Here is a 12,911-nt window from a genome sequence, read left to right as displayed (position 1 = left end):
TCACCACTCGTCAAACAGCAGACGCAGTTAGAATTGAGCTACATTTAGGGGTATTTAGCAGCCGAAGAGTGAACATTGAACTTCACATAATTCTAATATTGCTCTGTGTCGGCATTTGCTAACTAATACGTCAACTTTTTAAGATGATAATACGCTAGTGTTCTGTTTTCAGCTCGGTTCTTCAAGTGGCCAAAAATCTATTAAAGCTAGTTTTAATTTCAAGTCTGTGCAAGATGATAGCACCCCAAAATAAATGGGAATAATTTCTGTTATCCTTTTACAATGGTCAGCTGTAATGTGAAGAATACAGAATGTAAGTTTTCAGTTACAAACAGTGGGATGGTCCTTTAAAACCAGCTGATAGAAGGTGCAGAACCAGGTGAGAGAAATCAGTAGCTACAACCCACGGACGTGTATGCTAAAAATTCTAATTTATTTATAAATGTCTCAAGATATACAAGCATGAAGAACATTCCTAAATGCTTTGTTTCCACTCTAAACTACCTGATATTGAATGAACATTAGAAAAATAAAAGTGTATGTGGCAAGGTTATTACAGTTAGAGGCCATATTATGCTTTTTGGAGTTTTCCCTGTGCTTAAATGTGTCGTAGATTTTTTTGTGTGTATATGTAAAAGGTCTGAAAAGTGAAAAAAGAGCTATTGCTGCTGCACTGCCTGACATCCTGTTTGTATTCATCCTTTTCTTCCGTTCAACAATATCAAACGCAGCACACCTGGATAGCTGACACTCCTGTCCCGCCCGCTGACACTTGGTGAATCTACCTCGCTCTACGCCATTGTTGTTTTGCTAATACCAACGAAGCCAATTTCTCTGTTTCTGTCTGCAAGAACCAACACAAAACTCTTCATCTACTCCCTTCATTTGAGGAAAAACTTTATGTTTGATGGCAATGTGGGAAGGGTTATACAAGGGCCAGTACAAGGCTAAGACACAGCGGGAACTGCTCTGTTGTTCACTTCACAGACCAGCACAATGTCTCCATCATCTGAGGAAGACAGAGCCGGTGTAATCACTTTATTTTCAGTGGAAATGTTACAGAACTGTCCTCACAATGACGGGAAAACTGGAGTGTGTTTGTGCATTATACCAAAGTCTGTTTTACGGGTTAAACAGTCAAACTGAAGGAATGAATTTTCTTGGAAACATTGTGTAACTTTGATTAGCACCCAGCGGTTAAGTTAGCTAATTTAGCTCATAGCTACAAACAGCGGTGCTGAAGCAGAAACGCGGCGCGTGCTCAGGCTTGTGGGAACTGACCAATTGGAGCAGACTGGTCTACTCAGGGAGGGAGGAGCTCAGACTGAGTGTTAGACAGGGTGGAAAGAGGTGCTGCAGCAATGGCAAGTATGACTCAAATAATGTGTTTTTCTTTTTAACTTAAAAGCATGTAAACCTATGATAGTAGGCCCCCAAATACAAATATAAACCTCATTAATAACTTAAATCTAAATCTAGGTGTGAAAAGAAATGTTTAGTTATCTGAAATAAAAACTACAAATCAAAACAAATCCTTACTGAAACAATATTATGTACTTACAAAACTATTGCGTAAGTAAAATCAAATATGTACACATCTTTAGTTTTAGATTTTTCTTTTTTGTTCTATTGACAAAATTGACCAAACTAACAAGCATGAGGAGGCATTGGTGTACAGAGACTGAGGTGTGTTTGAAATTAAGAAAAACTAAAACTTTTTGGAATAATAAAAAGTGAACCCTCTCTGGAAACTAACTGAAAACAAATAAAAAATGAAATAGTATTATAAAACTACAATAACTGGTATGTGGAGTGTTATGTGAAGTGAAATGAGTCAATATACAACACAGATGAACATTTAAACCCACGAGTTTATTTGGATTCTAAAAACTATATTGACATGATTGACAACATAACCCGGCTCAGAAAGTCATTTCTAATTTAAAAAAAGGAACCAAAATAAATAAAAAGGATTATGTCATATTGTTGTGGTTAATGTAGCTGTTGTAGAGCGTTACCACAGAGAGATGAGTAAACTAGAGTGAAAAGATGAGCTGGGTCTAACTGGATGTAGACTGCAGTCAAAACACAAGGACACACTGAGTCTTCCCACAGGCGGGTTCTGGCTGCGGCAGCAGTTCCTGCTGTCACTTTGGTCCGTCTGTTCCTCGGGGGGAGATTATTTTAAGATGCACAAGGTCACCTTAAACTTTAGGATATATGATCATGATGTTGGCTGTAGACTTTTCTTGCTTACTAGACCTCCAGCAGACTAATAATGGATGCTGGTACCGACACAGGAATGATTCAGTGCATCTGCCTGTAGGTGTGAAGGCAGTTAAACACAGGAGCCTACAGATACTTTAGCTTGTTCTGTAACATTATGATCAGGCTTAATACAGTAGATCAGGCAGCTACTGTCAGGAGATCACATCAATTAAAAAAAAAAAGTAGAATATTTAGTGAGAACCTGACAATCATTGGACAGTTAAAACTTGGATTTATGGTTCACAGGAAAGGTTTTTGTACCATCCTATGATTGTCCACTGAACTTAAAGAGCGACGCAACACCACAACAATAATCGTTTTAAGCAAAAATGCCAAAAATTCTCTTGTTCCGGCTGGTTTTCTTAGCCTTATATGATAGTAAATTGAACCGTTGGTCATATAAAACAGGTTTAAAGACTTGAGGGGCATTTCTTTATTATTTTTTGAATTGATCAGACAAATCGATAGGGAAAATAATCGTTAGTTGCAGCCCTACTTCTCGCCTTGCTGCAGATGTGATGCAGTGTACGCAAGGGTATGACAGTACACCATGACATCACTCTTGGGTGTGGTTACAGGTGCAACCCCTGAGCTGCCCAGAGAGTGCATTAAAACCTTGCCCTTCCTTTACCCTTTAAGGTTTGTGAATGCACCAAATCCCCAAAACTTACCAGAGATAATAATACTTTATTAAATAATATTAGTATGTTTGGCATCTTTGATTAATATTTTAACTACACCGCGCATTTTAAATGACATACTGCACATTTAGGTGCCCTAACTCGTCACAATTTAATGAATACAACAGGAGTCCATTAAGCTAGCAGCAGGCCAGTCAGCAGAACCCAGCACCAGGAAGACTTAATATGTGTGAAATTTATTATGACTGTAACCTTCGTCCAGAACATCCCACCACTGTGGGCGAGCAACACAGTAAAATCCAACCAGCCTTTAAAAAACCGCCCAGAGGCTTCCTCTTCCACTAACACACCATTTCCACTCTAACATTAACAGCTGATATTGAGTAACCATGTTTAACAAAAAAAAAAAAAGACATTGAGGGTTTACTTGTACATTTTTCAAAAAAAAAAAAGAGCATTAGTCACATTAATACAGAAATAAACAAATGGCACATTGAATTCCTAATTTAAAAATAAAGTGGTGCTTGAGGAACTTTCTTACTGAGGAGACAAGTTAAATAAATTACTACCATAACGTTACATACAAATCTGGAGTAGTATATACAAAGGAGTTATTAGACACAAAAAAAAATCTACAATTTCAAATTTTATGTTCAACAAAGACAGCAGTAGAACCTTATTTTACATAGCAGGGTTTGTGTTAACAAGTGTGGGTCAGAGTGGTTTGTGTGTGTGGAGGAGAGGGGTGAATAGAGGTGGGGGGAGGCAGTCTGAAAAACCATTGACCTTAAAATAAAAAAAGTGACTTGATGTTTGAAACCTTCCAGCTAAACGTACTGTTTCTCTACAAATCTAACCGACGTAGACAGTGACAAGTGCTAAACTTAAACACTGGTATCGACACTGGTGGAAGTGCGTCTGAGCAGCATCACATTCACAGCTGACACACTGTATGTGACCAGCTCTCAGACGTTCGCATGACTTTACCTGTCATTAAAGGAAAATCCTGGGATTTTTCTACCCAAGGCTTACTTTCATAATTGACCCTTCCTATGTCCCGCCTCTTTTTGCTCTGTGCTCCAATAACAGTTGAACAATCCTCCGTCAAAACCTACATTTTAAAGACGGTTAAAAGATAAAACAAATATCGTCACATCTTAAGTTAGCATATGTTATCAATTATCAATTATCTTCCTGTATGTGAAATGATAAGCAATAAATGTTTGGTATTTCTGTAGATCAATGGGTAATATACAAGTTGGTTAACCATACAGCTCGATTGGTCAGGCAGCTGGATGCCCGGCTTACCAAACTAGCTTGCTGTTAGCCACAATAGCTAATATATGGGGGCTAATTTCTGTGTTTACTTTCTTCATAGTCATAATAGATGGAGGTTGAAAAACACCAGAATTTTCCTTTAAATAACATCCAGTTTCTGACACTTTGAGCACTGTGGTGAGTCAATGTCCATCTCTAAAAACTGTGGTCTCTCCAAAGCATCCCATAATATCACTCTGTTCATTAGTATCCCTCCTCTTTATCTCCTACCTTCCAGATCTCCTTCTATAGATTGTTTTTTAAGACATCACTACAAAATAAATCCCTCCTTTTTCCTTCAGCATCCCTTAAAAATCTGAATGTTAATAGTGGTTGTACTGATTAAAAACACACAGGTGAAGAGTTTAGCTTAGTGAGGGAAGTTTTGTCTACTTTGTAAACACTCTCAGTGAAAGTTCACCGACACACTCAATACCTGACACGCTCCAATCTCCAACTGGCTCTCCTGGTTTGATCTCTACGACTGATTCATGGCTTTCACAGTATATCACCACCTGCTGAGGACAGCTGGTGGGCATTGATCTCTTTCTGGTAAAAATTTGAGATTTTGGAAAACAAAAAAAGTAAAGGAAATCCTTCATGAACCGTTGAGGAGCCCTCCCCTCCCCCTCCCTCCCTTCCCCTTGCAGCTGCAGCAACACACTCGACTTCCTCTGAAACGTCCTCTGACTATTACTGCGAATGGGCGACACCAGGCAGTGAGAGGCAAAGAGAGCAGAGACCTCTGAGGACCAGGAGGATGAGCGTTGGCGGTCGGCGTTGTGTGTTCCTCAGGGTTTTGGTCCGTCAACCCACCAGTGCGTGTTTCTGATCTTTCTCCGGAGCAGTCCGAGTCCTGTACGTAGCCGGGCCGATGGGCGACTGCAGCTCCTCCGTCATTCCTCCTCGGAGTGTCTTAAAGGGGAGAGTGGGGTTAGTAGGGGGGAGAGCGGGTTGTGGTTTACAGTTGGAGGGTCTGGAAAGATCTTCATGCTGGTCCAAGCTGCAGGGCGCCACCAGAAATGCAACGACGTGCTTTAATATGCATTGTTTGTGTGCGTACGGACATCGAACGCACACAGTGGTCAGACTGTCGGGGAGGTGGGAGGCTGCAGCTACTTGGTGAGACGACAGCGAGTGGTTCTTCAGGGACACTTGTTTTTTTCTTTTTCTTATTTTTATAACAAAAACACTGAAACGTTGTGACGCAAGGTTATTAGTTCAACACTAGCGAACAGAACAGAGCTTAAGTGGTGAAAGGCCCCTTCCCCTCTCCCAGTCCGCTGGGATTGGTCGGCAGCGATGTCCGTCAGGTGCCGCAGCACTGCTCATTCGTTCCTGGTTGCATTGCTCCTTAAAGAGTCCCGCCTCCTCTCTAGGCATCTGACAGGCAGTTCTGAACACTGTCCATCCACAGCTGGGCGTTCATGCTGTCCTGGGCACAGAAGTTGTACACTCGTTTGGTCGTCTTGAGCTGAAAGATGACAGGAAAGAAATGAATTCCACCATGGTTAATTGCCTTTAAATGATAGTGACTGCTGAAGAGTGACAAGAAAGAGGCGAGAGAGAGGAATTCAGCTGTTTGTGTTTATCTGGTTTCACTTGTTGACTGCTATACGTGGCACAATAATCTGGTGGCATGACTTTCTCCTCACTCAATAACTCCCAAAATTGTGTTTAAGGGAGTCTGGGGGTAGTGCAGTCATTAGTTCAGCGGTCAAATCAACTCAAACAGACGGTTTGTATGTTCACAAACATCTGCTGCTTATCTCAGCAGGTAAAACAGCCCAGCATGCTCTGTGTACTTACAGCACGTCAGCTGAGTAGGCGTTCGTTCTGTGTGGCCCAGGATGCATTAGCGTTTACACTATAGAAGATATGTGGTCAAATGCGTTCCAGACCACCTCAGGAAGTGGTTCGAGTGGGCGTTTCCGCTTGTATTTAGAAGTGTCCACTTGTGATCGAATCACCAAGACACATGTTAATCCCAGGTGTAGACAGGCTCAGAGTGACTTGAAGTGAATGTGAACTTACATCAAAGAAGGCCTTCTCCTCGATGTTTTTTGGCGCTCCCATGGTAGGCGTTCCTGGAATAACGGACTCCACCTCGGCAAGCTCGATCACTCCTTTACACTCCTTGTCCTGCCTGCTCTCGTAGTATCTCAGCTGGGGACAGGGACACATTGTTAGAGACAGACACTTCTTAATAGTTTAAGAAAGAAGTGCCAAATCTGAAACCTCATAGTGGGCCACAGGGCAACAGCAAATACCTATTGTAATGTATTCTTAAGATTCAAAATGGTACCAGGATCGCAAGGTCCCTTAATTAACTGACTTCCCGTGCCAAGTGTCACTCTCCCCACCATGCTGTTAAGAAAAATTACTAACCTCAAGAATAAATTCTAATTTTTTTAATTCATTTTAAATAGTTTTTTACTAGAAACATTCAGCAGCTCAAATCCAACCTTATGACAGGCTGCCATAAAAATATTCTGCTCTATAAGTAATTTCATCCTAAGCACCCCTCCATCTTACCTGATGTTTGGTCTTGTCCAACACGAACCACCGTGGTTTCCATGGTTTCAACAACGCCCCTTTCTTAAACAGGATGCCTTCAAAACTCCTGATGGGAGAGAGTCAAACTAAAATGAAGACATGTTTGATATTGGATTTCTCTGAAAAATAGTTCAACTGTTGAACCAAACAGCCGCGTTACCTTATAACTGTTCACACACATAATGTGGAAAAATCAACACACCAAGTGATGTCTCAGTTTATTTAATGTATACAAATGAAGCCTCTGTGTCTGTTTTCTTTTCAGTTGTATCTGTCACTTACAGATGGTCCCGTCAAAGAGCAGTGAGCCATGTGGCGTCTTTCTCAGGGACGCTGGAGCAGGGTGGCTTTGTTTAAAAACACTACAAATCCTCACACAGACCAGCTCTCCTCTCAGTCCCTTGGTAAAGCGCCAGGAGTACAAACCTGTTCTCGCTCTCCGTGCTCTGGAACTGGCTATAGAGCGTGCTGGTGCTGGGCCGACCGGCTACAGGCGTGGAGGTGGCGCTGGCCTCGCACTCCAGAGCCAGGTTGATGGAGGACCCCACGCCGCTCTCCTGCAGGTAGACGCCCTGAGAACGGCGCTGGTGGCTCAGGTTGGACGACATCAGCAAGGAGCTGGAGAACGAAGGCTGAAGAGGAAAGACAGACGGAAGGACAAGCTTCAGTGAGTTTGAACCAATGAACCAGTGGGAATGCTTTCAAACACTCACTTAATTCAGCCATTTCCACTCAACAATATGCCAATAATCCAAAAGCTTCAGTATTTGTACTTCACACATACAGACAGCACGGAACAGTCCTTTATGTAATTAACTGCATTCTGCTTTTCTACCACAAGATGTCAGTGGAAAACTGTTACCACCATCTGTCTTCATCTTAACATTCAATTTAAAACAGCCTGTCAATCAGGTGTTCAGTGTACATACACTGGTTCCATGGGGACACAGCTGATGGCTGTAGATCAGTAACAATGTGCTGCTCTCTGACACACAGCTGCATACAGCGTGGAAAGGAGGAGCAAAGAGAGATAAAGTGGTGCTGGAGATTTCAAACATTAATATAGCAGCAAACTATTTGATGAAAAGAAAGATTGGAGTCATGGTGTCCTCAGCAGATGTGACTGAAGCTGCTGTTTTTCTCATCTAACGCCACTCTAACTGTGAATTAAGAATTTATTTCTACCAAATCAGCATCAGTGATTGTTGGAAAGACTAACAGATGGTTTTGTTTATGGAGTCAGTGAAACTCTGAACTCTGTTCCCTACAGGCTGAGAATCTGTTCACTCAGAAATCCAAAACTTCAGTGTGTTGGATCTGCAACCTGATCTTCAGATTAAGAGTTTTTACAAAAGATTGTACTTGAACAGAACATTTACTGTATTCCTGTGCAGTTCAGTAGAGAGATCTTTTTGGGTGCTAAAATGAAGCCGTTGGTCTCACCTTGCTCTCCAGTTTGGTCTCAGTTCTCTGCGTGGTCTTGATTTTGTCCCAGGTGTCCTTCCACTTCTCAGACGTCTGGCCGAGCTCCGCCTCCAGACTCTGCAGGTCCTGCAGCAGCTTGGTGATGGCGTCGGGCACCACCTTGCTCAGGCTGTCGTAGCACGGCCACACAATGTGGCGCTGGGACTTGGGGCCGCTGGTGTCGGGTTTCTCTGGCGTCTCCTCTGCCACGCGCTCCTGCCGGCCCCTCAGCTCCCAGTCGTAGGAGGGCCCCTCCGACAGAGTCTCCTCCATGTAGAAGTCCCAGACCTTCAGGTTAGAGATGAAGGTGTACGGCCGCAGCACCTGGAACACAGCATTGTGTTTCAATGCTCCTATGATGTTGATGATGACTGAATAAACGTAAATGTGTTAAATGTTGGCTGGTAGGTGTGTTTGTACGTGTTGTGTCCTGTTGGGTGAGAGTGCAGTGGGCTCACCTCCTCATCCTCAGGAGAGAACATGTAGTTGTAGAAGATGGGCGTTTTCTTGTTGAGTCTGTCGATGTAGTCCCATACAGACTTACACACCTGGGGGCTTTTCCTCTCACCTTTCTCCTCATACAGCACTCCTGCACGCACACGCACACACAGGACTCATCAGGAACACACACACGCTGTATCTATGACTGTGTTTATGAGGCAGTGTTACAGTTGCTCTGAATAAATCACACCCTGTGGACTCTGAAATGTTCTTACCCAGCTCTATGCGCTCGTAGTCAGAGTCGAGCAGGAAGGTGCGGAAGCGGTTGGACACGTAGTGGTAGGCCAAGAACTTCAGGTAGTACTGACTGAACTCAAACTCCATGGGGAACTGGAGGTGGATCTGAGGGTGGAGGGGCAGAGAAACAGGTCAGGGCTACAGTTTAAATGGATGCTGACAGCCAGTGTGCACAGATGAAGTAATGTATGTCTCACAGAACCCTACAGACCTGGATGCAGGAACTATAAACTGGCTTTAAGGTGGAGATTTCCTGCAGGTTTCAAGGCACCTACAAATCCTCTAAAACTCTGTTTGTCTCTGAGGACAAAAGTGGTCTTTTCAAAGGAAAAGCCACTGCAGTGACACTACTAAAGCTTGTACACATTCTACCGTATGTCATCTATTTATTACTTAACAGATTTCTATAAGAAATCCATTCAATAGGGCCTTTCACACTGCATATTCTAAGCATAGCCCTGGGATAAGAGTGTACACACACTTTTAACCCAGAGTTAACCTAAACCCAGGGCTAAGCAGGGGCCATATGATTGACACTGCACTTGTACTAGCCCTGGGTTGGAACACGTGACTAATGTTTACAGCAAGTTGGGGTTAGAATGCGCCAGGAATGTGTCAGTGTGAAAGCTTTCTTAGCCTAGTGCTAACAGCTATCTTAGCCTGGGGCTAAGAAGGGTCTAAGACTGCTTTTAGCTCTGGGCAGTGCAGTTTGAAAAGCCCTCATGTGTAATGGCTACCAGTAGAAATGGTCGATTTCAGTTGCACCATGCCTCTCTTTCTATTCTTCATAAAGATGCTATTTTCATACAGCACAGAGAGCGGAAACAACTGTAACATGGTCATCTGCTCCGATGTGGCGGACAGCAGAATATTTAGCGGTGGTCAGAACTCTGAAGCTAAATGAAACCACACTTCCTGCGTGTGATAAGAGGGCAGAACTCACGTCAGTAATCAGCAAAACAGGAAATACAGGCAGGCTCACAGGTAAACACACACAGGGCATTATAAATATATATAGTATGAGGAAAGAACAGCGGGTCACTGACCTTCAGTGAAGACATATATATCATACACTCTTACTAATACTGTGTTGTTGATGTGTGTTTAGTTGCACTTTGCAATTATCCTGTCAAGTGCACATTCCTTGTACATGGACTTAATCAGTTAACTTCTTTTAAAAGTGCTATATTTAAACAAACTTGTTATTATGTCTGAGTCTGATCTCTAGAAGTTAGAAAGCATATCTGAATGGCAGCCATGAAAGCAGGATGTCCACCAGAAAACTGAGCTGTACGTCACATTCATTCAGTGGTTTCCTGGAGTCAGAAATCATCCTGTCGGCACTGTCCTTCTGCTGACCTCTGACCTCACACGGAGCGCTGCTGACCCACCTGGTGTACACAGTCCAGGAACTGCAGGAAGACGGGGGTGAAGCCGCTGCTCTGGCTGCCCAGCGTCTGCGCTCCGCGGTGGCTGAACCTGTGCCCGAACGACAGCCACTCCTTCTCCACCAGCAGGCGGAAGCCGTCAAAGGTTCGGTAGTACGGATCAGATAGCAGCTGCACCAGGGACACCACCTGCACACACACACACACACACACACACACACACACACACACACACACACACACACACACACACAACACACCCGCACACAGGCACACACACACACACACACACACACACACACACAGAAACAGTGTGTCACACTGAGCCTCGCTACAGGGAATCAGCTCTCAGCAATAATGTTTCTGAGTGTCAGTCAAACCTGCGTGGTGACATCCCAGCCGTCCTCCAGGCTGACCATGACCGACGAACCCGTATCCAATAGCTCCACCACCAGGACGGACACCTGCAGCACCCTGTGTAGCTGAACACACACACATGCAGAGTTAGTTTAAAAACTACAGCTCACAAAATAAGCAGGCTGGAGCAGCAAGCACTAACCAGAGCCATCCACTCGGACTCCTCCAGGCAGCGCTGGAAGCTCATGTTGGGGTCAGAGGTCGGGGAGCTTGGCACGCAGGCCTTCATCAGCTTCTTGAAGCTGTTCTTCACCTGCCGCACGTCACACACCTCGATGGGAACCACCTCCCACTGCTGGAACGAGTCCTGCTTCCCTCCCTGAACACAACAAGATAATACTGAGAACTCCCAACCAGAACCTCATTCCAGAGCGGATCCATACACTCCTTCTCTCCTTAATCACAGCAGACTCTCTAAACATTCTTTAGCGTGTCCCTGGTTACCTTGAGCTGGGCCTTGTCTCCGATGATGTAGAGGTAGGCCTTCTGCTGGCGGAGAAACAGAGCCTCGCTCGGCCCTCCGTTGGGCTGTGGAGACTCTTTCCCTGCCAGACGTGTCCCCACGTCTGGGTTGTAGGCACTTAGACGTCCGCTGCCCCGGATACTGCCCCACTTACCTGCAAATAACACACACACACAGAAAATATAGAATCTTCAAGGGAACCATGACACTGAATCATCATACCTCATCTGTTACACAGCAATTAAAGGATCTTTCCAGTTAATTTCAAGCCAAGCTGTAATAAAGCGGAATGATCTTTTAAAAACACTGATGTGTGTACCTTCCACAGCTGCTAATAGCCATGCTGGTAAACAAGGCACAACACTACCCGGTCCAGTTTGCTACATCTGGCTCAATGACAGCTACATTCTGATGAAACAGTCGATTCTGACTGCCGCTGACATTCAACAGAGAGAAGAAGAATCAAACAGGAAACAACAAACAGGACGTCAGACAGCAGAGCTGCTACAGCAGCAGCATGCACATACAGCAGCTCTCTGCTAAACACAAGCAATAACAGAGTCCATTAGTCCGCAGAGACAGCACACTATCAGTCAGGAACCACGGCAAACACAGTGACGCTACTGGGAAATAGATCTGATTGGTTAGACAGGAGGGGAGGGGGCGGGGCCTACTGTACCTCTAGGAGGGTTCCTGGCCTTGCCAGACACTTTGGGCTGGGAGAGGGAGATGACTTTCGCCCTTTGACCCAGAGCTGAGGTCAAACGACAAAGACGGCCCGTTAAACAACAACACCACACAGTGGAGGATGGATCATTCTCTCTCTCTCTCTCTCTCTCACACACACTCTCTGTCTCTCACACTCTCACACACACACATACTACAGCTACAAGGGATGCATTAACTCATTCATCATCCTCCTGGTCCCAGTTTCAGTAATAGATAAATCTACAATTCACACAGTTTGTATTGAAACCAGGACTGTAACTAAAGCTAACAGAAACTACAGGAGCAATAGCGAGACACACACACACACAAAAGTGTCTCACCTCCTCTGCTGAAGGTTCCAGGAACATCGTCCTTGGTACCCATCACCTGCTTCATCAGAGCGCCAATCTTGGGCTGCCTGAGCTTATCTGAGGAGTCTGTGGACAGAAGAAATCATCAACTCTGTGACCCCCCCCCACAATCCCAGTGAGCACTGGGTCAGTGTGTGTTCACTCACCGGAGGTGCTCATATGTGTGGAGGTGAAGCCGCTGAGTGTGTTCCTGCCGCTGCTCTCGCTGTAAGAAGGCATGGAGCTGATGATGGCCTGCAGGTATTTCTCCTGCTCCAGACTGGTGGAGTCTGCCTGGGAGGGAACTGCATGGAGAACGAAAGGCATCAACAAACCTTTATGGTTCCCGCAACCAATGCCTTTTTCAGGGTCATTTCAGCTACGACAGCAGTTCTTGACAGAAACATGTATTCTCCCTATCTCTTGCATCTTTGATCACTAGGGTCAGAGTAACAGTTTATAATCAGGACCTCTACCCCACTACAGGCCACTCCTCCTCTGAAATGAGTGGAACAAATAACCAGCAACAATCCCTGGTAACATAAAGGTTCAACACTATAGATTTTGGTTGTTCACCTGAAGTAGGGGCATTCGGGGACTT

The 12,911-nt window shown here is 44.4% G+C and overlaps 1 protein-coding gene across 7 annotated transcripts in view; it reads right to left on the bottom strand.

The window, feature by feature from the left end:
- Positions 1-1,853: 1,853 nt before the first annotated feature.
- Positions 1,854-12,911, bottom strand: part of sbf1 (SET binding factor 1) — a 62,454-nt gene continuing 51,396 nt past the window's right edge. For 6 of the 7 annotated variants that reach the window (XM_051392720.1, XM_051392718.1, XM_051392721.1 and 3 more), the window contains 15 exons: positions 12,887-12,911; positions 12,478-12,615; positions 12,302-12,397; positions 11,932-12,006; positions 11,234-11,406; positions 10,932-11,108; positions 10,753-10,854; positions 10,376-10,561; positions 8,963-9,089; positions 8,705-8,835; positions 8,226-8,570; positions 7,209-7,414; positions 6,762-6,849; positions 6,261-6,392; positions 1,854-5,700 (listed from right to left, as the gene is read on the bottom strand). The exon at positions 12,887-12,911 is cut by the window's right edge and continues 172 nt beyond it. In XM_051392720.1, the coding sequence (XP_051248680.1) occupies positions 5,602-5,700; positions 6,261-6,392; positions 6,762-6,849; positions 7,209-7,414; positions 8,226-8,570; positions 8,705-8,835; positions 8,963-9,089; positions 10,376-10,561; positions 10,753-10,854; positions 10,932-11,108; positions 11,234-11,406; positions 11,932-12,006; positions 12,302-12,397; positions 12,478-12,615; positions 12,887-12,911 (2,100 nt within the window). In that variant the 3' untranslated portion in view covers positions 1,854-5,601. The remainder of the gene's footprint in view (positions 5,701-6,260; positions 6,393-6,761; positions 6,850-7,208; positions 7,415-8,225; positions 8,571-8,704; positions 8,836-8,962; positions 9,090-10,375; positions 10,562-10,752; positions 10,855-10,931; positions 11,109-11,233; positions 11,407-11,931; positions 12,007-12,301; positions 12,398-12,477; positions 12,616-12,886) is intronic. The other variant, XM_051392722.1, reaches the window with a different exon arrangement.

The sequence above is a fragment of the Dicentrarchus labrax genome, unplaced genomic scaffold, assembly GCF_905237075.1.
Source record: "Dicentrarchus labrax unplaced genomic scaffold, dlabrax2021, whole genome shotgun sequence".
Lineage (NCBI taxonomy): Eukaryota > Metazoa > Chordata > Actinopteri > Moronidae > Dicentrarchus > Dicentrarchus labrax.
The sequence above is the reverse complement of the archived record's forward strand: the minus strand, read 5'-3'. Positions and strand labels throughout refer to the sequence as shown.